Source organism: Saccoglossus kowalevskii, chromosome 4, assembly GCF_978046115.1.
Source record: "Saccoglossus kowalevskii chromosome 4, keSacKowa6.1, whole genome shotgun sequence".
Taxonomy (NCBI): Eukaryota; Metazoa; Hemichordata; class Enteropneusta; family Harrimaniidae; genus Saccoglossus; species Saccoglossus kowalevskii.
The window spans coordinates 6,583,171-6,610,167 of NC_140644.1; the positions used below are offsets into that span (position 1 = coordinate 6,583,171).

The following is a 26,997-nucleotide window of genomic DNA, read 5'->3' on the forward strand; positions in this document are numbered from 1 at the left end:
TAGATCAAATAGTCTACTTGTTACTGCCATCATAATACTAGCCATTATAAAGCATTCTTATGCTCCGGATTCAACCTGACATCAGTGTCATGGAAATTGGGCATCATTACTATTGCGCCAGGTTGAACTCATTGTTGATAATCCACTACCTCTCCATTCTTTGTCATAGGCATTGTTGGTAAACTATGCCACCATTCCTTTTGTCACTTCTGTGTTTACAGTATAAGGAATTGTTGAAAAACCCCAGTAACTATTGTTGCACCATCTATTTCAATCTGTGCCCCATGTGAGGACAATGTTGTATCACTTCCTGAACCAGCAGCTGTCAAGATTGTTGCTACTGGGGTCTGGACAGTTAACTTCCTGGTATTGAAACCCAATCAACTCCACCATGATACTATTTGTTTGACCCTCATACGAAGTCGCGTAAATCAATCATCAAATTTGCCGAAGTACCTTGGTCTGTACTAGTACACATAGAAGATAGAAAGATACATGCCTACATATACCAATACACCGAGTCTGCGCTAGTGTATACAGAGATATCCAAGCCAGTGGTAGTCTAGGACCACATGGTGAAACAAGTCTGGTGTATCAAGCCAAACAGAACCTTACCCTTGGACTTGTCGTTTACATGTAATGGAATGTGTAGATACGAGTCATGAAGGTCCATTCATCTTGATTACCCGGAATCGCCACTGTATTGTAATTACACTGTCTAACTCACTCAGTGATTGGCTGCCTGGTTCCCACCTTAAGCGTTGTGGCACACCAAGCCACAAGAGGCCGGTCAAATCACTTGTCTCTGGTACAGCCTTTTTTTTTTTCTTTTATAAAAAAACAAATTTCAAATGAAATCTTGACCAATCACAGTGCATTAACAGATAGTAAATTTACTAAGAACTCCAAAGACTTATGGGTAATAAGTGTTACCAAATGTACCTATACCCAATGAAATCGTATGGGGGGGGGGGGGGGGTTAAAACAACCCAAATTTGTTATAGTATTTTTATCCCTTTATAAAAACCCTTCCCAATAAAGTTTTGTGAAGTGGTTGAACATCAGCAATTGCGCTTAACATATACATTTAGGCTTCTTTGTGAAAGTTTTATCAAATTTCAAGTAATCAAACAAATTGTACACAACACAAACATGTAATAAATTTGTAATAAATGTTTTATTATAAACACTAATTTCATTTGATTTCAGTGTTCGCATACAATAAATGTGAAACACATAAACACCGTCACAAGATTCATCCATTCTCTCCAGCTGTAAGATTGTTGTTGTTGTTGTTGTCCTGTCAAAAACAGCATTAGAAAAGTTTCCCACAATACCAAATCTGCTCAATGTTGATGGGCAGCTCTTGATTCCTGCTAAAATACATGTTTGGCTTGCTTGTAATCTAATGGTATACGTCACAATGTTTGGCAGTGTGATGAAATTACAAGCATCTTGGAAGTTTCTCTTGTTGGACAGAAAACCTGAACATGTGACTGACTGACCAATCAGAGCACTCATTGTTTGCTGGTTAAGAAGTCTAACCAATCAGGGCACTCATTGTGTGCTGGCTGAGGAGTCTAAGCAACCAGGGCACTCATTGTGTGCTGGCTGAGGAGTCTAACCAATCAGGGTAGTCATTGTGTGCTGGCTGAGGAGTCCAACCAATCAGGGCACTCATTGTGTGCTGGCTGAGGAGTCTAACCAATCAGGGCACTCATTGTGTGCTGGCTGAGGAGTCTAACCAATCAGGGCACTCATTGTATGCTGGCTGAGGAGTCTAACCAATCAGAGCATTTATCGTGTGCTGGCTGAGGAGTCTAACCAATCAAGGCATTTATTGTGTGCTGGCTGAGGAGTCTAACCAATCAGGGCACTCGTTGTGTGCTGGCTGAGGAGTCTAACCAATCAGGGCATTTATTGTGTGCTGGCTGAGGAGTCTAACCAATCAAGGCATTTATTGTGTGCTGGCTGAGGAGTCTAACCAATCAGGGCACTCATTGTGTGTTGGCTGAGGAGTCTAACCAATCAGGGCACTCATTGTGTGTTGGCTGAGGAGTCTAACCAATCAGGGCATTCGTTGTGTGCTGGCTGAGGAGTCTAACCAAGCAGGGCACTCATTGTGTGCTGGCTGAGGAGTCTAACCAATCATGGCACTCATTGTGTGCTGGCTGAGGAGTCTAACCAATCTGGGCACTCATTGTGTGCTGGCTGAGGAGTCTAACCAATCGGGGCACTCATTGTGTGCTGGCTGAGGAGTCTAACCAATCAGGGCACTCATTGTGTGCTGGCTGAGGAGTCTAACCAATCAGGGCACTCATTGTGTGCTGGCTGAGGAGTCTAACCAATCAGGGCACTCATTGTGTGCTGGCTGAGGAGTCTAACCAATCAGGGCACTCATTGTGTGCTGGCTGAGGAGTCTAACTGAGGCACTGCGCAACCAAATCTAGTCGATTAGGCTATTACTCACTCTGTGGTGTCTTTGTGTGTACAAAGTTGGTATCCTTAAAATAATCCAATACCACTTGTATAATTGTATGCCTTGTGTTACATTTATAACATGTATTTGTGTTACACAGATCGCTATAAAACCTGGATATCTGCGAGACAATTACAGTACAGTGGATTTGTTCCTGAACTTATCAGTTCATTCACCACGTTTTGATTTATTCACAGTTTGTCCATGAGGTACCAGTCTGACTGTTTGTTCAGGTTGCTGCATAAATCCAGACTTCTCTTGGCACAGATTTTATTCAGCCAATCTAATCCATATACTTGTATATCTCGCAATGTTTTTGTTGCACAACTCTAGTTTCCATTGGTCATCATTTTTTCCCTCTTTTACTTCCTGGTGGTTTTTGCAATGTAAATGGTTTTCCACTAGATGTGGCAGTTGAGGGGGTAGCTCCAAATGTAGAACCTATGAGGGGAGAATATAAATGTCATTTTGATATTAAGTAGAATTGCAGTAATTAACTAGCCTCATTATCAAACTAGTTATTGAAGATAAATATGATGAGCCACAATCTGACATCACAATGGGTACCACGATATTTTGAACGTATTTACCTGTTGTACCGAATGCACCAAATGACGTAGCTCCAGTAGTTGGCCCAGCACTTAGACTACCACCTAGACTTGTACCAAAACCAGTAGGTTTAACACTGCTAGTTAAACCTGACATTGTTCCTAATCCACTTTTATTGCCGAAGTCTGTTCCTAATCCCAGAGTGCCAAATCCACCAAATGTGGCTCCAGTTCCAAATGCCGTTCCTGACTGTCCAATACTGGGACCTGGAGTGTAATAAACAAAGAGTATGAAGTGTTATATTTCAGTTTTGATGGCGAGCACCTATATGTAGGAAGATGATTGTCCAACAAGGTAAAAACAAATACTACACCAAACTTTTTTTTGATAGTACCATAGTTATTCGGGCAAGTGCCCAGGGTCCTGAACATGGGAAATTGCCAAAAAATAGGGGTGGGCCTATGCCCGAACATCCCCTGCAAAAAAGGGGAAAAGTCATGCAAATCAAACTACAACAGGGAATAGAACAATAAATGATAACATGCAAAGAAAATAGTTGAACAATATGCAACATTAGAAGTATAACAAACATAATGTGACAAATCATTTGAATTATGATTTTCCCACCCACAAACACGCCCAATATAAGTGAACTCAAAATGAACTAAAATGTCAGACGTCACTCTGTGTAAAATTATTTTCAGTTTTTAAAATATTGGGTAAACTGTCATACAAGATCAATAATAATTTACACGGTAAAAATTACGAAATTGCATAGTTCTCAGATCTCTATTTGTACGTTCATTGCCATCTTCGTCAAAGTCAAAACCATCAAAGTCCAAGTTAGCGTCACTGTTGCCATCAACGTCAAACAAAATCCCTACAGCTTTGTCCTGAAGTTCATCGATGTTGTTGCACACAATTTTCCCAGAAATCAAGTCATCAGGAGAATCATCTAAATCATTTGCAATGACTGTCAACAGGAATGACTTTCTGACTACATCAGTAGATACAGCTTCCCAGGCCTGACTCGCCCAGTCTATAACGTGTTGTCTCGTTGCCTGCTTCAAACTGTCCTCTTTGCACAAACAGACAAGAAAATTGGGGTTGCGTGCAAACGATTCTGATACAATGGCAGATAATGTTTTTGGTTATAGTCTGTCAATCTTTGACCTTTAAGCATCTGCTTTACTGACATCACTACTAGTTTTCCAATATAGAGATCAAGTCAACATTGCCTTCTTATCAGACTTGAACACTTATCAATCATGGTGAAGTTACCATTCAGGGCTTGAAATGGAAAGAATTTTTTCTCCATGACAGAAGAATAATTTTCATGACAGAAATGCAATAGGTATGATGAAAGATGGTAAAAAAGTTGGCAGGCTTTGGCGTGACATTGCAAAATTGCTGGCCCCAGTTATGGATTTGCAAGCTGCTACAAAATATTTTTTTGAAACCAAAACAACGTGCTTTCAACCTTTCTCACAGGTATGGGTTGCTACAATATTGCAACATTGGTTTCATTGTCAATGACGCTAAGCTGAACACGTGTGACACTTGTAAATTACGTAAACAGTGGTGAACGTGCTGCCTTGAAGACAGAATAGGAAATTACCTATTTTGCCACAAAAATTTACCTGTATTTTTTTTTGACGAGTCTGAGTTTTCTTTCAGAAAATCGACTCAAATTGTCTGTTGGCTCCAAAATTAGGGTTCATTTCCAGAAATATTGAAGAATATAAAAAGAGTGCAGAAGAATTTGGGCGAGAAAATCTGGTGGTGAAAAGGTTAAAGTCACCTTAGATCATTCGCAGGACTGAAGCAACAAAGATCAACAAGTCATTGTAAATGACAGTTTCTGTTTAAATTAATCTTCATGTTCCAAACTTAGTCTTGACAATATTCAAGAAATGTATTTACAATGTGGTGAAATACCAATACCAAAACAGTGTACATACAGAGTATGACAAATAACATGAAAAAAACAAAAGAAAATGGTTAACAGTGCACTGATCAAGTACGAATACTTTCGAAACATTTTTCAATGCAGTGTCCAATGTCTGAAATGCAGTGACAAGGTCAAAGTCAACTTCAAAAAGGCACCCAGAATGATTTGGTTCGTATGAAATGTAGCCATTTAAATCAGCAACCAACCTGTAAATACATACTGGATTGACTTGTTAAGATAAGTTTTAAATACAATATGTCCCATATCTAGTCTGTTACCAATAGTCATACTGTTCCAGTTAGCAGCATCCATAATCATTTACTATACCAAGGTTACAAGACTGTTTGTCATGCATGTACTGGCTCCAGATGTGGTACCCAAATATTTAGGTGAACCTTGATGAACATATTAAACCTGCAATCATTAATTTACCTGTTATTTCACAGTTTGAAGTAGGACCAGCACTTCCTTCTACATCACCACTTAGCAACAGAATCATTCTCTTTTTGTACAAATAAAGTTGCATAAATCCACACAGAAAAAAAAGTTGTTAGTGTTGAGTTTTTTTATTACAAACTTTATTTTGTGTACAATGAAAAATTCAAAGTCGAAATAAATACTTCTATATTCATACTTTTTTTTCGATAAAATAAAGTGTAAAAAAAAATTTTAAGTAAAGTCAGCAAGTCTTCTCTCTAATAGAGTTGTTTAGTGCAGGCACTATGTCGCCATCAAAATTTTCTTTCAAATCCAGATCCTGTGAAAAACATACAAAAACAAGACATGAATGTCACAGTCCTCGTTATTTAATTATAAAATACTTATGTTAAAATAATACATGGAACATCTGCAAACATCTTCTTCTTTGTTAATTCAGGTCTTTGTATATTACCAGGACCTGGGTTTGTTTCAGTATCATCACTATAATTCCCATCAAAATGTAGCCCTGACACCCCTCTACAGTTTCCATTGAGATTGGTAATGATATGACCCATCTGTCACTGATTCAGATCAAGGTCATGACCAGGTCATTATATCACTTAAACCCTAGCATTACAATCTAAGCTAATTATTTATTCTGAGCATGCTCATTTGTTCTCTCAGTGGTGTAGGGAAAGGTAGTTTTGGATGAAAATCATGAAAAAGACCCACTGAGGATTTTCAGAGACTTGTTCATCAACCTGCCAAGTTTCATCAATATCTGCTGCAGAATTTCTGAGAAAATGTTAGAAACATCACAGACGGGAACTGGAAATAAGAATTAATTGCCTGCTATTCAGGCTGCGCTTGAAACAGTGACTAAAAAAACTTTACAATGAAACAATATACAGTTCACATAAATCCACCAAAACCTTGCAACAATAATAATTTGGTTCTCTCAAACGCACATTTAAACAAATGGATACAAACAATCTACCTTGGACGTAGATGGCGCTGTGACAAGGTGACCTACTATATATTAAAAGATGGCGCCGCACCGTGTTTGGCTGCAAATTATGGAAGATCATCACGATATTAACAGAGCTAGTTCACGTCATTTAAAAATTGCAGCTAGATAAACACCCAGTTACTTAAAATTAGTATTTTTGTGAATATTAACTGGTTAAAAGATACAAACGAGAACACCGATGATCTAATACAATTGCACCAATAAGCGGTGCAGTCCATTGACCACCTGCTACGGGCATCAAACAAATTACCTTTGTAGATCCGCAACAGTACAAGTCCTGAAATTTCATATATCGTTTCTTACAAATATATCATTTTATATTTTAGCCCTACGTACACAGACTGTATCGGGGGCTTAGTATCATAACACAGACCGATGACCGACCACAGTGATCATAAAGCTTTCAATCTCTGCAGTCATGGTGGATAGCAAAAATGAACTTTTAGCATCTTCACAATAAAAAGACAGAGATCGATCGACATAAACTTCTATTTTACCGTTTAAATGACTACTCCATGCTGTCTCGAGGCTACATTTCGTTTAAAAATGACATTCTAACACTACTGATGTAAAAATTTGGCTAATCTCTCAAATAGAGCGTTTTGAATGAAGTTATTCAGTTTTCTCTCGTAACAGCACTCAAAATCAATACTGTTGGATCAATGAATTTTTATTGTGATAATCGAACCAGGTATTTCAGAATGATCGTCTTGAATATGTCAAAAAACACGTTTCAATGCATGGTCACTATTTGCGACAATCGAATACAAAAACAAACCGTGACTGCGTAGGGCAGTGTGTTAGGGCATTGTCCATTAGTTAGCCCCGATCAACACATCATTATACGTAGGGCTACATACATTTAAGTTAAACGCAAGAAAATATTATTTCTCCAACACAATTTAAATAAATAACTGGCTTGACGGAGCTTGAATGATAAACGAACAGGTAAATCTATTATTGCAGCATACATAAGATAAAAAAAACGCACTCAGTAGATAAAAAAAAAATTACTCCACTGTACTTACCAAATAATTTAGTGATCTTCAGACTATTCAATCTTAACTATTGCGAAGTGACAACAGCGATCCGTAAACATTGACTCAAACACAAGGTGTGTTACATTTTACCTCACTTAAACAAATCTTCTCCCAATATGCAACACTGGAACACATTGCCTGAATCATAAGACAATGTAGGGGAAAGGCAGGGTCCAGGTACATGGTAAAAATATTGATAATCTTTATTGCAATCATATTCAAATCAGGATATCAAACAAAATACAAATACAAATAAAGGTAACATTCTGACAGACCAACATAATTACAACTTTATTGACATTAATTTAATATTAAAACAACTTTGTATTAGATGCATGTGATTTATAGTCCCTCTTGATCAGAATCTACACAATTGCCCACAGACACACATGCACGCACGCACGCATGCACACACAGAACCAAAAACACTAATTCCTGTTTCAGACTACCATCCGAACGGGAACTAAAAAAAATTATAACCAGAATGATATTCAAACAACCTTACCTCCAGGTTTCTGTGATGCAGTCATTGCTGTTGCCATAGCAGCTGCTGCAGCACTTGACATTGTATCAAATGGAACAGGACCCACCATGGCAAGCGGCAATTTCTGTTTTTTCTGCTCAGTCATTCTTTTTCTCTCAGCAAAGATATCGTTAGTTTCACCATGAAAAATCTTCCTGTAATTTAAGTAATGTTCTTTTTGTGTCTGTAAAATGAAATCAATATTAGAGTCAATTATCTGACCGACAATGAGTATCAGGTTTCTTTGAATGTCAAGTGACATTAAGAATTGCAAATATTACAATTTGGAATATTTTTTACTGATTCAGGGAATTTACAAACATTTATGAAAAGGCCCTTTAAAATAGATGGTTCCTATACAATTGCAATTAGCATATATAAGAAGTTGTGGTCTTTAGAGATCAATTTAGTTTTCATCTCCATCACATAAACTGATGGAGCTTCTCAATATATCACCATGGAAACTTACCCACCTTAATAGATTCATGTACTGATTGTAACTGAGCAGCTAACGCAATGAATGATTCATGTAGTCTGAACATTATCAGGGATAATTCTGAAATATAAATAAATATAAAATATTGAATTTTTAACGGTTTTGGAGATATTAATGAACAATTATAATGAGAGGGGGGAGAGAGAGGGGGAGAGAGGAAGGGATAAAGAGAAACAGGAAGATAAACTGTTAGTATTTAGGTGCAGTAACAAGGAACATGTCTGTTTTGAATCACAAAGTTATGATATACCAATATCGCCTTTTCCATCGTGGTATTACTATTTTGTCCAAATGTGTATCACAGTACCAGTAAACCAAATAAACAGTAAAATAATAAATAAAGTAGCTGCTATTGAATCACTAGCATGTTACTAGACTTGGGAAAGTGTCATGGAATTGGAATAACATTTGGTTGCATATGACATGTATATGTGCAGTGCAGCTAATTGTTTACTTTTTAAATATTTCAGAGAAAGCAGGGATTCCATAGTAACCAGTCCGAAATAATATACATTGTTGCATTATCTAAATGCATGAGAAATATGGAAAGTTTGAACACGAGTGCTCAGAGCATGTCAGAGATATGGTTCCGAAAATGAATTCATTGGAACAAAATGACTACCAGTCAACTATTTTGAATCTAATTGGAACAAGTCATTGTCAATGACACGTCCCCGTTCCGTTCATATTTGAGTGACATATACATTCAAAGCAGATCATGACCGAAATGCACCTGCATATGTACAACACATTGTGCTAAATCTGAACAAAATCCATCCATGCATGACTGAGATCCGGTTCTGGAATTGTGAAAATACGTGATTTTGATGCATTTTCGGCCTTAAAATGGCCATCATTCCGCTATTGTTAAGCAGATCATGAAACAAATGCACATATCTATTTGTGACATGATGTACCATGTGTGTGTGAAGTTTGAACTTGATCAATCCAGACATGTCTTGGATACGGATCCAGAACTGAATTCTTTAACAAAATGGCGGCCAGTCGGCCATTTTGAACTTGATCCGAAAAAAAAAAGACGTGCATCAAGGTCCTATTATGTTTAATGTATGTACCAAATTTGAACAAAATCCATCCATGCATGACTGAAATCCGGTTCTGGAATTGTGAAAATACGTGATTTTGATGCATTTTCGGCCTTAAAATGGCCATCATTCCGCTATTGTTAAGCAGATCATGAAACAAATGCACATATCTATTTGTGACATGATGTACCATGTGTGTGTGAAGTTTGAACTTGATCAATCCAGACATGTCTTGGATACGGATCCAGAACTGAATTCTTTAACAAAATGGCCGCCAGTCGGCCATTTCGAACTTGATCCGAAAAAGAAAAAGACGTGCATCAAGGTCCTATTATGTTTAATGTATGTACCAAATTTGAACAAAATCCATCCATGCATAACTGAGATACGGGTCCGGAATGGTGAAAATGTGCGATTTCAATGCATTTTCGGCCTTAAAGCGGCCCCCATTTGGCTATCGTTAATGAGATCATGAAACAAATGCACATACATATTTGTGACATGATGTACCTTGTGTGTGTGAAGTTTGAACTTGATCAATCCAGACATGTCTCGGATACGGATCCAGAACTGAATTCTTTAAAACAAAATGGCCGCCAGTCGGCTATTTCGAACTTGATGCGAAAAAAAAAATGACGTGCATCAAGGTCCTATTATGTTTAATGTATGTACCAAATTTGAATGAAATCCGTCCATGCATAACTGAGATCTGGGTCCGGAATGGTGAAAATGTGCGATTTCAATGCATTTTCGGCCTTAAAGCGGCCCCCATTTGGCTATCGTTAATGAGATCATGAAACAAATGCACATACATATTTGTGACATGATGTACCTTGTGTGTGTGAAGTTTGAACTTGATCAATCCAGACATGTCTCAGATACGGATCCAGAACTGAATTCTTTAAAACAAAATGGCCGCCAGTCGGCTATTTCGAACTTGATCCGAAAAAAAAAATGACGTGCATCAAGGTCCTATTATGTTTAATGTATGTACCAAATTTGAATGAAATCCGTCCATGCATAACTGAGATCCGGGTCCGGAATGGTGAAAATGTGCAATTTCAATGCATTTTCGGCCTTAAAGTGGCCGCCATTTGGCTATCGTTAATGAGATCATGAAACAAATGCACATACATATTTGTGACATGATGTACCTTGTGTGTGTGAAGTTTGAACTCGATCAATCCAAGCATGTCTCAGATACGGATCCAGAACTGAATTCTTTAAAACAAAATGGCCGCCAGTCGGCCATTTCGAACCCGATCCCAAAAAAAAAATGACGTGCATCAAGGTCCTATTATGTTTAATGTATGTACCAAATTTGAACAAAATCCATCCATGCATAACTGAGATCCGGGTCCGGAATGGTGAAAATGTGCGATTTTGATGCATTTTCGGCCTTAAAATGGCCGCTATTCGGCTATCGTTAATCGGATCATGAAAAAAATGCATGTGCATATGTCCCATATAATGTGTGATGTATGAGTGAAGTTTGAACTTAATCGGTCCATGCATGTTCGAGATACAGGTGATCACGGACGCACGGACGCACACAGGGCAAAACATAAGTCCCCGTTTTCGGACTGCGTCCGAACGGGGACTAAAAACAAAATGAAGCACATCAAAGTGTCATAATGTTCAATGAACAAATCAAGTCTGAACAAAATCTATCTATGCATGACCAAGATCTTGACAAAGAATTGCAGAAATGCTTGATTCTGATGAATTTTCAACATTAAAATGGCCACCATTTGGCCATATTGAATTGCATTATCATGTGACATAATGTATTCATAAAAATTTTAACATGAAAAATCATGTCGTGTCAGAGATATTGTTCCAAACCAAGATCCAGTTTCAGAATGGCAGAACTGCTTTATCTTGATGAATTTTTAACATTAAAATGGTCACCATTCAGCCATATTGAATCAAACCATAAAAACAAATAATGTCCATATGCGTGATATAATACATCATGTATATATAAAATTTGAACATGATCGATCAAGGCATGTCAGAGAATAGTATTGGAACAGGATTTGTTAAAACGAAATAGCTGCCAGTTCGCTATTTTGAACTTGATCAGAGAAAACGTGTTTGATGTTTGAACAAAATAAAATCCATTTATGTTATACACAGCTGGTTCTAGAATGGAAGAAATGCTGATTTTGATAAATTTTCAGCACAAAAATGATCATCATTCTTTTATCTTGAATCGGATCGAATTTATGCATATTCTAAGATGCAAGATGTATGTGTGTAGTTTAAATGTTTTTCTTTGCATCAGCCAATCAGATCATCAATAGCCAATTGGACCTATAGGGTTAGATATCAAAAATATGCAATACCGGGGTAACGAATGGAACAGGCATGATACATGGAATAAAGAGCAATATCCTCAACTGCATCATACTATAGAAACCATATTTCATGGCATGACTGTAAGGTAATCGCTGGGTGGGATGCATACCTTGTGGTGTATATCCTGATGGCTGCGCTAATGACCCAAGATGGCCTTCCAGTTCTTCTAACTGAAGTCGATAAAATTGCATTTGCTTTTCAAATTCTTCAACTAGTCTTTGAAAATACCTGAATTAAATGGTAAGAAGACAATGCCACAGATTAATTGTATGATAGTGTCTTGCAGTATACCATTATATATATCTTTCAAAACAAGCAGCCTGTCGGCTGAGATAGCTCCGCTGTTAGCAAGGCACATTTCAATTAAAGAACTGAAGATATCATTAGAAAATGAACAATATGTATAGTATCAAAGCAATCTGACTGTTTTTAATAAGAAGTCGAAAATATCACTTTTTACCAAAAATTACAAAAATATTCACCAAAAATAGAGAATTCGAGATTTTGACATGAAATGAACAAATCTGAGAAAGAACCATTGAAGGTACTTGCATATCAAATTTGAAAACATTCTTGCAGTTTTGAAGAAGAAGTTGAAACTGTAAAGTTGACGACGACGGACAATCAGTAATATGAACAGCTCCGCTGTGTCGACTTTGTCGACAGCAGAGCTAATAAAACAAATTCATTTAAATTTAAAATGTAATAAACAGTTTTATTACATATGTACTGCAGTTTATTTTGATTCGTCCTTGAAATCAAAATCAGTATCTCCACAACCCATATGCAAATGAGGTCTGAGAGCAAACAAAGTAGTCCCTTCAGGAGTACAGTTTTTCGGAATAAACAATATTTAGAAGTACGATATTTTCCCCTTGGGGTACATGAATATACTTGCCGAGTGAAATGAAATTTGAACAACATTAATGGTACTTTTAGACAGTCACTTATTTTGGCCCAAACTAATTTGCATATCACCCATGCAATAATGTTTTCGGTATTTTCACAGTCAATATGCAAATGAACATGGTATTTTCATTGGCTACCGAACTATTTTTATTTTGTAAACACATTTTCGTCTGCTATTTTTATCCAGTTCAAATCGTTCAACAACATTTTTGGCATGTCAGGTGTACATCACATGGAATACTACGATTGGGAGAACTTAATGTATATTGACCACCTGGAAACTGAGTTTTATAAACCTTGAAGGGCTCTCAGAAGATACACCAGCAGTAAAATCAGTGATTACTATGCAGCCGCAACCATCAACATCGAGATACCAGGTTTCTGCTGGTAACGTTGCGGCGTTACTCAGTTCCAAATAAAAATTACCAACGCCAAAAGAGCAACATTTTAACCGGTAATCAAGACTTAGTCAATCCACGACCAGCAAGCAACATCACACACAAAGTTGTAGCGTGCAGCTAAGCGACAACCGCTGTCGACAAAAGTCATCCCGTCTGTGGAGTACCGCAGTTGCACGGCATGTTTGCCAATGCACAGTTCTGTGGCGGAACTTTTAACTTCAAAATAAACTGTGTATCATAGTCGTCCAGTTCAAGTTCTGGTTCTGCCGTGGTCCCAACTAAACGTCAACAAGTTATTTATTCGGACAGTGACTCAGATTAGACGTCTGATTATTTTAATTTCAAACAAACAGTGACTCGCGTTCTCCGGGCACGTTCTACACTGACACGCGCTGCTAGGGCGTAACTCTTATATTGGAACATATTAATGGGCAATGGGGTTCCCCGACCTAAATTCCATCCCGGTTTGCACGTTCTTTCTTTAATACGAAATAATCAAATATGGAACATATGTAATAATAACAAAACGCCACACCCTCCCCGTGGCTTTCGTTGCGTATGGAAGTTATTTTCACTCGAGATGCGGTGTATTCTGCTGTACTTTCATTCGCTTCGCTGGTGAAAGTACGGCCACAGGATACACCGCATCTCTCGTGAAAATAACTTCCATACGCAATGAAAGCCACGGGGAGGGTGTAGGGTTCTGTCATAATATTTCATTTGTTTGTGATTTCAAATATCATTCCTATGCTAACAGTATGTGATTTGAAAGTGTCACAGGTTTTCAACTTACTCTGAAGGTGACGTGTTATCCAGCTGTAGTGCTAACACTATTTGATTTCAAATAGTCATAAAAGTTTTCAACTTACTCTGAAGGTGACGTGTTATCCAGCTGTAGTGCTAACACTATTTGATTTCAAATAGTCATAAAAGTTTTCAACTTACTCTGAAGGTGACGTGTTATCCAGCTGTAAAGCCAGAGGTATCTCCTTGGTTCTCTGTGCAATTTCAGCATTTTTCAACTCTTGATAAGTTTCCTCTTTCAATTTATGTATAGTAGAAGCATTCCTGTGTAGACCGTTGGAAACAACTGATAAGGCTTGTCTAATTGCTTGGGTTTCGTCTTCAGCTTTACTAAAAGGTTTAGCAGAAAATCGTGTGTTCTCTTCACGAATATCCTTCTGCTTCTTCACGTACACTCTGTTAGAAAGAAGACAAAACCAGACCATACAAGCTCAACAATGTGTTTATCTGCAGCAATAGAATACACATAGTGTAGAATGATGTATGTAAGACCACATATTTTCCTTATTTAGGGGTAGCAGGCAAGTTGGCAATTTCCGGATCCTGAATACCAAATGTAATTCTATTTGCGCATGCATAACCAACCCTAGCGGGTGAGACAAAAGTAAAAAAGTCAAAAAAACACTGGCAGACATGCAACCCCGAAGGAAGGCAGCATCATATTTGAAACAGTTTTTAAAAATAGCTGAGTGAATGTGGGTGGGTACAAACAAGGGTACCTAGAAGAAATAGTCAAGACAGCTTAGAAACTAGATTTCCAGTTTAAAAAAAGAAAATTTTTCAGAGAAAATGGACCATGACATACTTTTCCCAAAATACCCACAAAAAATATGAAAATATTACACGATAGCCGAAGGTAATTTTCATGTTCGTTATTAAGCTAAATAGGTGCACATTTTCAGAGGTTGGTTGAATGATGATGGCAGTTTTATTTGAGAGGAGTTTTAACGTTGCAAGTTTGAAACATTGATGTTTGGTGTACTGAGACTCTGCACGTTTCAAATGGTTGAAATCTCTCCTACCTTCTGGTTTGTTGATGTCAGGGCACGCAATATGTGCAAGTACACAATCGATAACCGTGCAAATGCTATCAATTCGGGAATCAGGAATTGTGGTGTACAGAAATCATTGTGTTGTTCACATCCATCCATCCATCTATAATTCTGGAGTAGGGTTTATCTTTACTTTAAATTTTAAAATATGTTTTCAATGAAAATTTCAAGAAAAACCATCTCACTTACTTGAATGATTCCACTGCTACCACAATATCATTTGGTAATGCACTCTCTTTCAATGCTTTATTATTACTGTTAATAAAATGATAAATCATCAATGAGATCAAAGAAAGCTTAGAAAGAACTCCCGTGTGCTGAGATTATTTTAGACACATTAAAAATTAATTCAAAATTTACTTGAGATATTGATGGAATAGCTGAAAACTAATTATGTAAATCAGATAACTGATATGAACAGATTTGAGTGTAAAACTAATAAGGCCTGCGTAATGTAATATCTATGTACCAAGTTTCATTGAAATGTGATTAGAACTAAAACTATGAATTATTATTAGAGAATTAATATGAACAAATTTCAACCCAAAATTAATCGGGCCTGTCTATTGTTCTAGAGCATTTATGTACCAAATTTTATTCAAATTTGATGATCAGTAATTGAAATATCAGTGTTAATTAATTATTTTAATTAGGTGATTAATAAGCATAAATATTTACCAAAAATTAATTGGGCCTCTGCATAGTCCTAGGTTCATTGAAATGTGATGATGAATACTCAATAAAATCCAATTAGTGGTTCTTTATATATCAGTGGAACATTCATGGAAAAAAATTACCTAATTATGCGAATTAGGTATTTAATATCGACAATTATTTACCCTAAAACTAACCAGGTCTCTGCATAGTCCTGGAGGATCTACGTAGCAAGTCTCATTGAAATATGATGATCAGTACTTAAGTTATCGGGCGAAAAGCTAAATATTAACTAATTATGCTAATAAGGTGATTAATATGCACAAATATTTACCCCAAAACTAATCTTTAAGTAACTATGTACCAAGTTTCATTGAAATGTGATGATTACTACTTGAAATATCAAAAGCTGAAAAATAATTAATTATGCAAATTAGGTAATTAACATGTACTGATATTACCCTAAAAACTATCAGGTCTGTGCAGTGTCACATGACACTTATGTACCAAGTTTCATTGAAATGTGATGATTACTACTTGAAATATCAAAAGCTCAAAATTAATTAATTATGCAAATTAGGTAATTAATATGTACTGATATTACACTAAAAACTATCAAGTCTGTGCAGTGTTCTATGACATCTATGTACCAAGTTTTATTAAAATGTGATGATTAGTACTCGAGATATCAGTGGAAAAGCCAAAAATTGATTAATCATTATGCAAATTAGGTAATTAATATTGCACAGATTTTTACCCAAAACTAATCAAATCTGCGCATTGGCCCAGAGCATCTATGCACCAAGTTTCATCAAAATCCAATGAGTGGTTCTTTAGATATCAGTGAAACGATCATGAAACAGTTAAAAATCAGCTAAAAACTATCAAGTCTGTGCAGTGTTCTATGACATCTATGTACCAAGTTTTATTAAAATGTGATGATTAGTACTCGAGATATCAGTGGAAAAGCCAAAAATTGATTAATCATTATGCAAATTAGGTAATTAATATTGCACAGATTTTTACCAAAACCTAATCAAATCTGCGCATTGGCCCAGAGCATCTATGCACCAAGTTTCATCAAAAATCAATGTATGGTTCTTGAGATATCAGTGAAACAGACACACACACAGACACACAGATAGACACACTAACTGCAAAGACTCCCTTTTTGTGCTTAGCACACAGGAGTCAAAAATGAGATATGACAATCATGCAATATATGAAAAATACAACTTGTTGGTTGAGAAAGATCTGCTGCATATGTTTATTTAGTTTAATCAGAATGTTTCAAATTATTGGGTATTGTATAAAATACAATGTGGTGGAAATTTTGGTTAAATCATTATGGTTAAGGCCAAGGGTTGGACCATTCAATATCTTTGGAGGGAAGTGTAAAGGTCACTAAATGAAGAAGGTTTAGCAATATAAAGCAATTGGACCAGCGGTTTTCCAAAAAAAGTTAAAAATATAATTTTTCCCCAAAATGACAAAAATATTCAGCAAACTAATTGAAGAAATCTTCCCAAAATGAACAAACCTGAGAGTGCTAGTCTGACTTGTAAACGATTCAGGTAATATTTTAAGACACACTTTTTCAGGTTGAGACGTTTCACCCTTTCAAATTTACATAAAATCAGCTTTAAGGTTAGCAGATTATATTACAAGAGACTTAGTTTCTTTCATTAACAGCTTTTGTTGTACAAGAATAAATCTACATTCATGCTTTTAATACATTGACTAAATGGTTAATCAATAAGTAATACATATATGTATCATGGCAACATATTCACATTTATTACAAGTGAAATGCCTTACCTCAACTTTCCATTGGCACTTGTAGTTCCAGTTGTAGACGTGGCAATGCTTGTTGCAGGATCAATGCCCCCCAAACCTCTACTAACGGTAGCTGTGGGAGCAGTTCCAAGCCCACCTAAGGTTGTGGTTGTAAGGCCACCTAAGCCGGTAGCAGTTGATGTTCCTAACCCACCAAGGCCAATGCCTGTTGATGTTGAGAGGCCACCTAGGCCAGTACCTAATGATCCTGTGAGGCCACCTAAGCCAGTCCCTGTTGATCCTGTGAGACCACCCAAGCCAGTACCCGTTGATGTGAGGCCACCCAAGCCAGTACCCGTTGATGTGAGGCCACTTAAGCCAGTGCCTGTTGAAGTTGTGATACCACCTAAGCCAGTACCTGTTGATGTTGCAAAACTCCCTAAGCCAGTACCAGTTGATGTAGCAAGTCCCCCTAAGCCAAAACCAGTTGATGTTGTAAGTCCCCCTAAGCCAGTACCAGTTGATGTTGTAAGGCCACCTAAGCCAGTACCAGCAGATGTTGTAAGGCCACCTAAACCTGTTGATAAGCCTAGGCCAAGCCCAGTTGATGCTGCAAGTCCACCAGTGCCAGTTGTAGTTGTAGTTGTTAGGCCTTTACCTAATCCAAGACCAGAGTTAGCTGAGGATGCAAGTCCACCCAAGCCTAAACCAGAACCCAAGCCAAAACCAGTGGCTGCTGATTGTCCCAACGATGATGGTGTTGATATATTTCCCAACCCTCCTGTTTTCAAACAAGACAAAACAAGTCATCAGTGTGATACACAAACACTTGGGGCTGATAGAAAGGCAGTGGGAATGCCCTGAGGACTGACGGAGAAAGTGACACAGAAATCAAGTATTTTAAATTTCAAAATTTGTGTCTGTTTATGAAAATCATGAAATGGAAGTCATGCAAATATTTAATGTAATGTATTATATTTTTAAATATTTGTCCAACCCGTTCAAAGGCAAAACTTACTATTATGAGGCTATTACGACAATAACACAAAATATGCATGCAAAGGCAGTATGGTGATGCATTGACTGATGCCAGAGTGCATACTTTGCGGTATTTTTTCAATGGCTACATATTACATGAACGAAAACAAAGTTTACCACCACCATCACGCCCAATCAACATTGTATTTAAACGTAACAGAGATGAAAGCATATTCAAATTTGAAAAGAAGTCCTCACCTGTACTCAGATTTAAAGCTCCTGTTGTACTTGATCCTAACGATAAAGTAGGCTTAATAGCTGCACTAGGAGTAGCCAGATTCAATGCAGCAGTAGCACTGGTCGGTTTCATTCCAAAACCAAACGCAGAAGTAGATGTTGTAGCTTGCGTAGGTGCTACACCTAAATATATAAAACGAGTTGCAAACAGCATGTAAAGTTACCTCATACCATGATAGAATACACACTGGAAATTGAGTCAGTCTTGATATCGAAAATGTGAATTGGAAATAATCATTATATTGTGATTTAATTGATTTGTATGGCACAGAGATCAGGAATACATGCAATGAATTTCAACCGATCACAAATGCAATGGAAAACACTAACCAAATGAATGGGCCTCATTATTCCCATGGTTATTTGCATTTCAGAACCAATGCAAAGCTATTTACAAGATCTTGCCTGATTGGCTACCCAACCCTAACACCTAATGGTCAGACCAATCAGAGAATAGCTTGCTTGTTGACAGGTGTTATCAATGTATCAAATCCTGCTTTACATAGGTGTTTGACTCAAATGACATTTCATGGTGGTCTGTGATGAAACCTGAGCATGTGGAATTTTTATTGAATCAAATGGCTAAGGAAAGTCTAAGCACAATTAGCTCTGGAACCGAATTGGTTAAAACCAAATGGCCACTAGGCTGCCATTTTAAATTTGATCTGAAAAACAAAAAAAAACATGCATAAAGTTCCCATAATGGCCAATGTTTATACCAAGATTGAACAAGTTCGAAGGACAGAAATCCTTGATTAATTTGATGAAATTTGAATAGAAATATGGCCATAATTCAGCCATCCTGAATTCTGAATTGTCAAGTAAATACATGCACATAATATACATTTATGTGACTGATGTAATGTTTGATGTATATATTACGTTTTAACATGAACGGTCAAGGCATGTCAACGATATGGCTCTGGAATAGCATTTGTTAAAACAAAATGGTCACTTGTCTATCACTAATTAAACGACGTCCATCAAAATCATATAATGAGTATAATGAGTACCAACCTAACTGCGTTGGTGCAGTGCCAGATGTGAGTGAACCTCCTAAAGATGTACCAGGAGTACCAAAAGAGAATCCACCAGCAGTAGACATAGCAGGTGCAGCACCAAGTAGACCAGCTCCTCCAGATCCTAAAGACAGACCACTAGCTCCAAGTGGTGCTACGGCAGCACTGTAACAAAATTGTAAAAATGATAATTTTTATATAAATTATACATGTACATTAGTTTTCAATAAAATCGTTTAATCTCTGTCATCAATACTACACACACAGAATAATTGGATTTTTGGGAAGCTGGAAAGTTCCACTATTCTAACATAAACAGCATCAAAGTTATATAACTTCTGTGACATAATTTGCTCATTTAAGATGGATAGTACAGGTATGTGATTGCACCAAGGCTGTACAAATCTAGCATTATTTCAATCTAATATTACTATTTTTGTCAAAACATTCATTATTATTCAGGTGTTATATTTTTATTTGTACATTTTAAATTGTGTGTTACATGCATTGAATACGATGGGGCATAACTACCGCCCTCTAAGGTTCAAGAAATTAAAAGAAATGATAGATTGCACATGCAAAATGTCCGAGTAAAAAAAATTACAGAAATCTCAGATTTTCACAATTTTCATTATTCACATTATATCAGGGAGAGTCGGATTTGCCAAAAAGTTCCAAAAACGAATTTCACCAGAATGTGAATGGCATGACAAATACTTCAGTCAGCCTGTGTATACATGATTACAGTCCACTATGGTTTGGGAAGCATTAAATCTAATAAATCATCAATATTTATGATTTAAATTCACTTGAATTTAAATCATCATTATTAAAGATTTAAATTCAAATGAATTTAAAAAATATATTCAAATATTAAAAACTTTCATGGATAGACAGACATAAATTTATATCATCAATATTGAAGATTTAAATCAAAATGTACCCCGGTATATACCAAATGTATATATCAAAATATTTTTAAAAACTTTCATGGAGTCCAACATAGATTTAAATCGTCAATAAAATAGACCATTTGATTATATATATATAAATATAAACAAGATTGAAATACAAATGGATTCAGGTAATTTGGATACACTGTAACCTCATTATAATGAACACCTTTATAATAAATTTCTGGATATAATGAACACATACATGTAGCATGTGTCCTGCTCACAACAAACCCAATGTATTATGTGCTTCATTATAGTGAACGTTTCACTATAATGACAAACTAAATGTATGTCCCCCAAAGAGTTCGTTATAACGAGGCTGCAATGTATATCCACATATTTTCAAAAAATATGGTGACAACTCAATGTGCAGTTAAATCGTCAATATTGAAATATTGGTAAAATGCAAATATATCCAAGAAATCTTCAATATTAACAAACATATCCCATGTAGATTACATCCATGACTTAAATCTTTACCATACTTACAATCACATGCAACCATACAAATATAATTTAAAGTGTGAGGCTGTCAGTAAGAATAATTTTCAGTTTATTTTCTTACTAGACTAAAAAGTCAAATGGTAACAAAAGCCAGATTAGTTGCCTAAATAACAAGAACAAGAGTATCCCCTATGAGTTCATCGTGTAATCCCGGGGATTGAGGAGCCGGCATGCCAGACTCAATCTAATTTTAAAAACAAGTCAATAATGTATTATTTTCGAATGATCTCCTCACAAAAATATTAAAAAAATATTGGTATAATCCACAGCTAATATTACAGATATAATAGTAATACAGTGTCATTGTGATATAAATAACGTGCTCCACTGCGGTGAAGTGACGCCGGTACATGTAGTTCAGTTTATTAATACGTATGGTATGATTTGAATGTAATATAAACTGTTAAAAAGTTTTGGAATCCGTAACTCAAGACGTACTCGTCAAGATACACAAACAGTACGAGTCCGGGGATTGGATTGAAGACGTCGTCTGTACGCAAGTGCACAGCACATCAACATTCACCATACATTATTGAGTCTAGTCGGCTCATACTGTGTCTGCGTGAGCGAAACGATTGGGAAATCTGTGGAAATTTCTACCACATCAGGAGGATATAACTACCTCGGAGTTGAAAAATTGAACCCAGTGCCTGTTGCAGTTCCCAAACCACCAGTAGCAGCGCTTGTTGTTGCAGCAGGATTGATAGCACCGAATCCACCAAACGTGCCTACTGCCGCCATTTTAGGATGACATCATTTTCACCTCATCCACACAAAGAATAATATATTCAGTGGCAAGTCCGAATAAAATAGATTGTCTTGTCCATATTTCCGGTAATGTTTATATAAATAATGCAGGGCGCGTTATACGTTTTTGTAAAAAGGAACAGTCTACAAGAAATTTATACGCCGGGGACTGATCTCAAATACTGCGTGAACGAGGAGGATTTGCAGGTGTCAAATACCCGGATGTGTAATGGCGGATCTGATTTTGAGAAAGAATTATTAATCACAGCTATGGAGCATATACGAACACCAAAGGTGAGATTTTTAATATTGACACTTATTAATATTCTAGAAATATCAGCATCATATCAGGAAAAAATAACGTTTTTTATGACGTCTTTGTAAAGAGCGAAGGGGCAATGTACACAATGATATTTCGGCTCGATCACCGCGATTAATATAACATTCGATCTCACAGGATGTTGATGTCCGCAAATGAATGACATACAGTTCAGACAATACGTTGATTTTATCCATGGAAACGGAGAGAAATCAACATATTCTCGGTGTGATGAACAGTGATTAATTTTAATATTTAAATGGTGAAACAGGAAGTTACTAAAATTTTTTGACTTTGTAATGGCCGTATTGACCTGTGACCCAATATTACGTAACTTTTGAAACCTACCTTGTTACCCTGCAAAATATTGAGATGCGCGAAAATTTAACTAAATTCTGCCTCAGTGACCATAACCTGAAAATTGAGACTGTCAGACACAAAGGAATACACCTTGCTAATAGATCATGCAACATTTGTGATAAAAACGAAGAAGATGAGTATCACCAGAGGTACACATTACTTGGGGTTTGCAACTACTGTGACATGACACCAAGATCTCGTTTCAATCTCGCTCTCGCATAAGCGTTCCAACTCAGAAAAATGCGAATGCGCATGCCCAAGGTAACTAGGATACTGAGATGTCCAGGTGGATCAAAATAGCTGCTCACGATATGACGATAATACGATAACTATATTTTCTGTACATTTTCGATGTATTACATTTTTTCACTATGAATGTGGTAATACATGTTTTATTGATTATTACAAACCGCCCATTTCATGTCAGAAGGTCGTAGCATCAGTCTCGCTATCTACGAGATGAGACTTGAATGGGATCTTGACATGATGTCACCATACAGTACTATGCGCATTGCAAACCCCAAGTAATGTACCTCTGGCATCACCTAATGATGTCATGCTAAAGATATACCCCCGTAAGAAATGTCCTATTTGAAATGGCAAAACCCAAAATTCAGAACTTTAAAAATTTGCCACCAAAAATAGCCTTGTTTAGAGGCCCAATTCACTTGCCCCGGGCAAGTGTGAATTGTAGGTGGGGCTATGCTAATGAGTGTTGTTAATCACTTGCATAGCCTATGACGCATCCTGTTTCAGCGGTCCAAAATCATGTGACATTGATTGACAGTAGTTAATATTCAAAATTAGTAGCAAGTCCCTTTCCCCGGTTTGTGTTTTTAAACTTTTATCTGCCAAAATCTCAACTCGTACACTATTTATTGTCATAAATACTACACACAGTCACTGCTGTGATATTCATAGTCACATACATTCACTTTGGCACGACATAATCGATCTGTAAGTTCGAGAAAATGCGTTTTTACCGGAGCTTGGCTCAAGCTGTTTACTATAGCGTGACAAGCAAGGAAATAATCCCTATAGTATTGTTTAGGAGCATATTTATAGTATACTGTGGAATACTTTATTTTCGCTGGAATTAATTTTCGCTGAAAAGGCTTTTTGGGTGTTTTGTATGGAATTTATTTTCACTGATTTTTGATCAGCTTAATGTGAAATATAGGAAAAAAAGTATATTCGCTGGATTTTATTTTCACGGAATTATCCCTCCAGTGAAAATAGCGAAAATAAATTCCAAGCGAAAATAAAGTAGTCTACAGTACCTCGGCCTTTAACAACAGTGGTCTAACACTTCCTGTAGCAAGGTACCTAAAGAAGTGTTTTGAAATAAGACAGCTACCCCAGTGACAATCTTCTTTCACAGTTCAAGTTTTGCATTTTATAGTATAATAATTTGGTCTTAATATTATTTCTCTGTAATGTATTAGCTTAGTTTGTTTTATTTTATTAATTTTTTTTTTTTTTTTAACCTTTTATTTCTTATTAAACATTTGTAACCATTGCCAATCCCTCTGGTGAATGTGTAAGTGTTAATAAAATTACTATTACTATTACATAACAGCAAGGGTATATTACAAGATTTAGGTATAGATTTGTGTGAATGAGCTAATATCACACTCAAATTGAAACTGTCAGGCGAAATGTGATATTATTACAAAATTTACAGGAAAATCATTTCCAGAAATCTTAATTACAATTAGTGAGTCTGTAAAAGAACTGATTCATGTTCATCTTGCTATTCTCGAAACGTTTTGGCAAGTTAGTGTTGGTGCTTTACTCGTAATACATGTAATAAGTTAGTTTTTGCATTTTTGAATGTGACAATAATCTCAATCATTTCTGTTTACACAATCAAACATTTCCAAGCACCCACTTCACGTTATGATGCAATTAGTTAGAACTCAGTCCCTCTATCACAGAGGGACTATGGTTAGAACTATGTTCAATTGATGCACACTGAATGAAATCACTTTTAAATGTTGGCGAATAGCAAGAGTTTGTTTCTTGTGAGACCTTCAACACAAATCACTATACATGTACATTGGTATGAAAGTTGCATACCCTAATTCTATAAACCCTTGGTAACACTGAAATTTGCTTCTCCTTCTAGAGACAATTAAAAAGTATTGCAGTTATCCGGTTTTAATTTTTTTTATTAAAATTATTCAATACCACAACAACATGATATTATGTTCAAACATTTATTAAATAATGCTTCTGAGAATATGCATTAAAGGTTGGATACACAAAGCATTTTCTGAAATAAAACACATTTCCCCATACTACTGTACATTATACACTTCACTAGTACACAAAATTGCAAAAAATTGTGTGAAGCGCAGGTTTTAGACAGATGCATGTGATGATGGGAAGCAAAACCTTTTTTGTTTAGCCTCCTTACTCAAGAATGTTCAATATAAAAATGTTCTTTTTGTACACAAGGCTATTACTCTAATAATTACTATGCAACAGGCATTGCCTTGTAAGAAAGCCCAGCTGAGCGGTCTATCAATTTACTAAAAATGAGATTGATTTAACTGAAGCATGCTAAAGTCCACATGTAAGTTGAGATGGCACCACACAAGACTTGCATTTGTGATGTTTATAGATCTGTTAGTGTTAGGCACAAAGCTTAATTAATGATTAGACCAATCACTCTAATTCAATTTTGCACAATTCTTCTCCAATTTTATTAGCCAACCAAGGCATAATTAGACTTTCTTTATTAGGATGGTCAAGTATACTTCTGTGTACATAACTTTGACCTTCACTACTCATTCCAGTATTTATTGTCACATGATTGTTATCAACATATAAACTACAAAGTCTTCACATTGACTTTAGCATTCTGAGAATTAAGAATAAAATTCAAACTGTTTTTGCTAGAAGCAAAGTGTCAGGGGTATGGTACCACTAATAATTCTAGTTTAATTCATTCACAATAAAGGAATAACTGAACAATCCATTAACCGTTCATGTTATATATGAATTAATCACATTCAACTGGCGTACTTATGATAAAAAATTAAATTAATTTACCAATATTTACTATATGGGGCAGCCATCTTGAATACGGCTTGAAACTAAATTAAGAGGCAAATTGAGAAACTTTCACAGGTAAACGATTTGTTTGGGCAACATTAAGCCAATCGCTAACAAAATTTCACTGAATTCATCGTTTTTGTGTGAAAAATTTCCTTGCGTAACACCTAATAAAATGAACAACATGTAACTTTTTTTTAGCTTTTTTGAAATCATCATCTAACTTTAAGGCCGCCACTGATTGGCTCCTGAGTTGAAATAAAATTTAAAAAAAATCAGTTTGTGACTTGGAACATTGCGATTATGAAAAGGTTGTCACCTGAGGGTATGCTTTTCAGTGTGAGTGCAGTGGGTCTTCAGTTGTGGTTTCATCTCTGTCTGAAGAGATTAACACCTTTTTGGGGCACTTCCTGAAAGTTTGTATGCACATGGCTTGTGTTTCGTGTTTTTTAATCAACATCTGTGTATGAACTAGCCCATAACACTACCAGGTTGTATAGTTTATTACATTATGGTATACTCAATAAGGACAAGCAAAATATGTAATGTATATATGTAAAATATGTTCATAATTAAAGCACTCTAACAGCTGCCTCGGTTAAAACCACAAAATAATAATACCATACATATTATTACTTGCCTAATGCACATTTTATATATATTTTGTATAAATGTCATTCTGTTTTTGTTGTTTTTTTTTTTTGCTTTTTTTGGTTATTTCCATTTATTTACACTTTATTGTTCCTTTACAAAGTGGATTTGATTGCAATAAAGATATTACTCTACGTTACTCATTAATCATTCCAACAATACATTGTCACAAAAAGGTAGTTGCTGTAACACAATTATCATGCAAACACTGATCATACAGTGTGCTTATACAGTCATAACAGAATTCATACAAAAATATTGTAATGAGTCACAGAAAATGTAGTCACCTTCATTCAAGAATATGATGTAAAATTGTGACTACCGGTAACACTGTAAGTACTGTAAGAAGTGTTAAATACTTCTTCAATGATCAGTTTATCTCCTAAAAATTTGAATTTAAACAGAATGCCAACATATCCGTACTGTGACACTTACTAATCACTTCTGTGTTGTGTTGCGTTTGCCATTTGATGCTATCCAGAAATTTTCGACTTGCACCACCCAGCTTTCAGATTGGTTAACAACCAACTTGATCTATCAGGTGCGTTTTCAAGTCAGCTCACATACATGCTATCAAGTGCGTTTTCAAGTCGGCTCACATACATGTTATCAGGT

General features: G+C 36.2%; 2 protein-coding genes across 3 annotated transcripts in view; one reads left to right on the forward strand and one right to left on the reverse strand.

Annotated features, from left to right (window-relative positions):
- Positions 1 to 1,158: 1,158 nt before the first annotated feature.
- Positions 1,159 to 22,034, reverse strand: LOC100370481 (uncharacterized). 2 transcript variants are annotated; one of them, XM_006824806.3, is made up of 11 exons: positions 21,868 to 22,013; positions 19,784 to 19,950; positions 18,728 to 18,889; positions 17,534 to 18,272; positions 15,251 to 15,316; positions 14,151 to 14,405; positions 12,005 to 12,123; positions 8,466 to 8,548; positions 7,975 to 8,176; positions 3,070 to 3,294; positions 1,159 to 2,920 (listed from the first exon to the last, which is right to left on the reverse strand). In XM_006824806.3, exons 1-11 carry the CDS (start codon positions 21,984 to 21,986, stop codon positions 2,826 to 2,828), a joined length of 2,232 nt encoding a protein of 743 aa, XP_006824869.1. In that variant the 5' UTR covers positions 21,987 to 22,013; the 3' UTR covers positions 1,159 to 2,825. The 2 variants fall into 2 exon arrangements, with proteins under 2 accessions (XP_006824869.1, XP_085353808.1); XM_085497682.1 differs by lacking the exons at positions 1,159 to 2,920; positions 3,070 to 3,294 and adding an exon at positions 5,580 to 5,736 and having other exon boundaries at positions 21,868 to 22,034.
- Positions 22,035 to 22,156: 122 nt separating this feature from the next.
- The window catches only part of LOC100370630 (phosphatidylinositol-3,5-bisphosphate 3-phosphatase MTMR6-like), a 64,652-nt gene continuing 59,811 nt past the window's right edge, over positions 22,157 to 26,997 (forward strand). Inside the window, exon 1 of the mRNA XM_085497683.1 lies at positions 22,157 to 22,286. Within this exon, the coding sequence (XP_085353809.1) occupies positions 22,215 to 22,286 (72 nt within the window). The 5' untranslated portion in view covers positions 22,157 to 22,214. The remainder of the gene's footprint in view (positions 22,287 to 26,997) is intronic.

Excerpts from the sequence above, each read along its gene's own strand:
- LOC100370481 (XM_006824806.3), bottom strand. The coding sequence starts at position 21,986 with ATGGCGGCAGTAGGCACGTTTGGTGGATTCGGTGCTATCAATCCTGCT. Across the intron at positions 3,295-7,974 it reads TGCATCACAGAAACCTGGAG|GTCCCAGTATTGGACAGTCA; the intron begins GTAAGGTTGTTT and ends ATTACACTCCAG. Across the intron at positions 2,921-3,069 it reads TGGTGCATTCGGTACAACAG|GTTCTACATTTGGAGCTACC; the intron begins GTAAATACGTTC and ends CTCCCCTCATAG.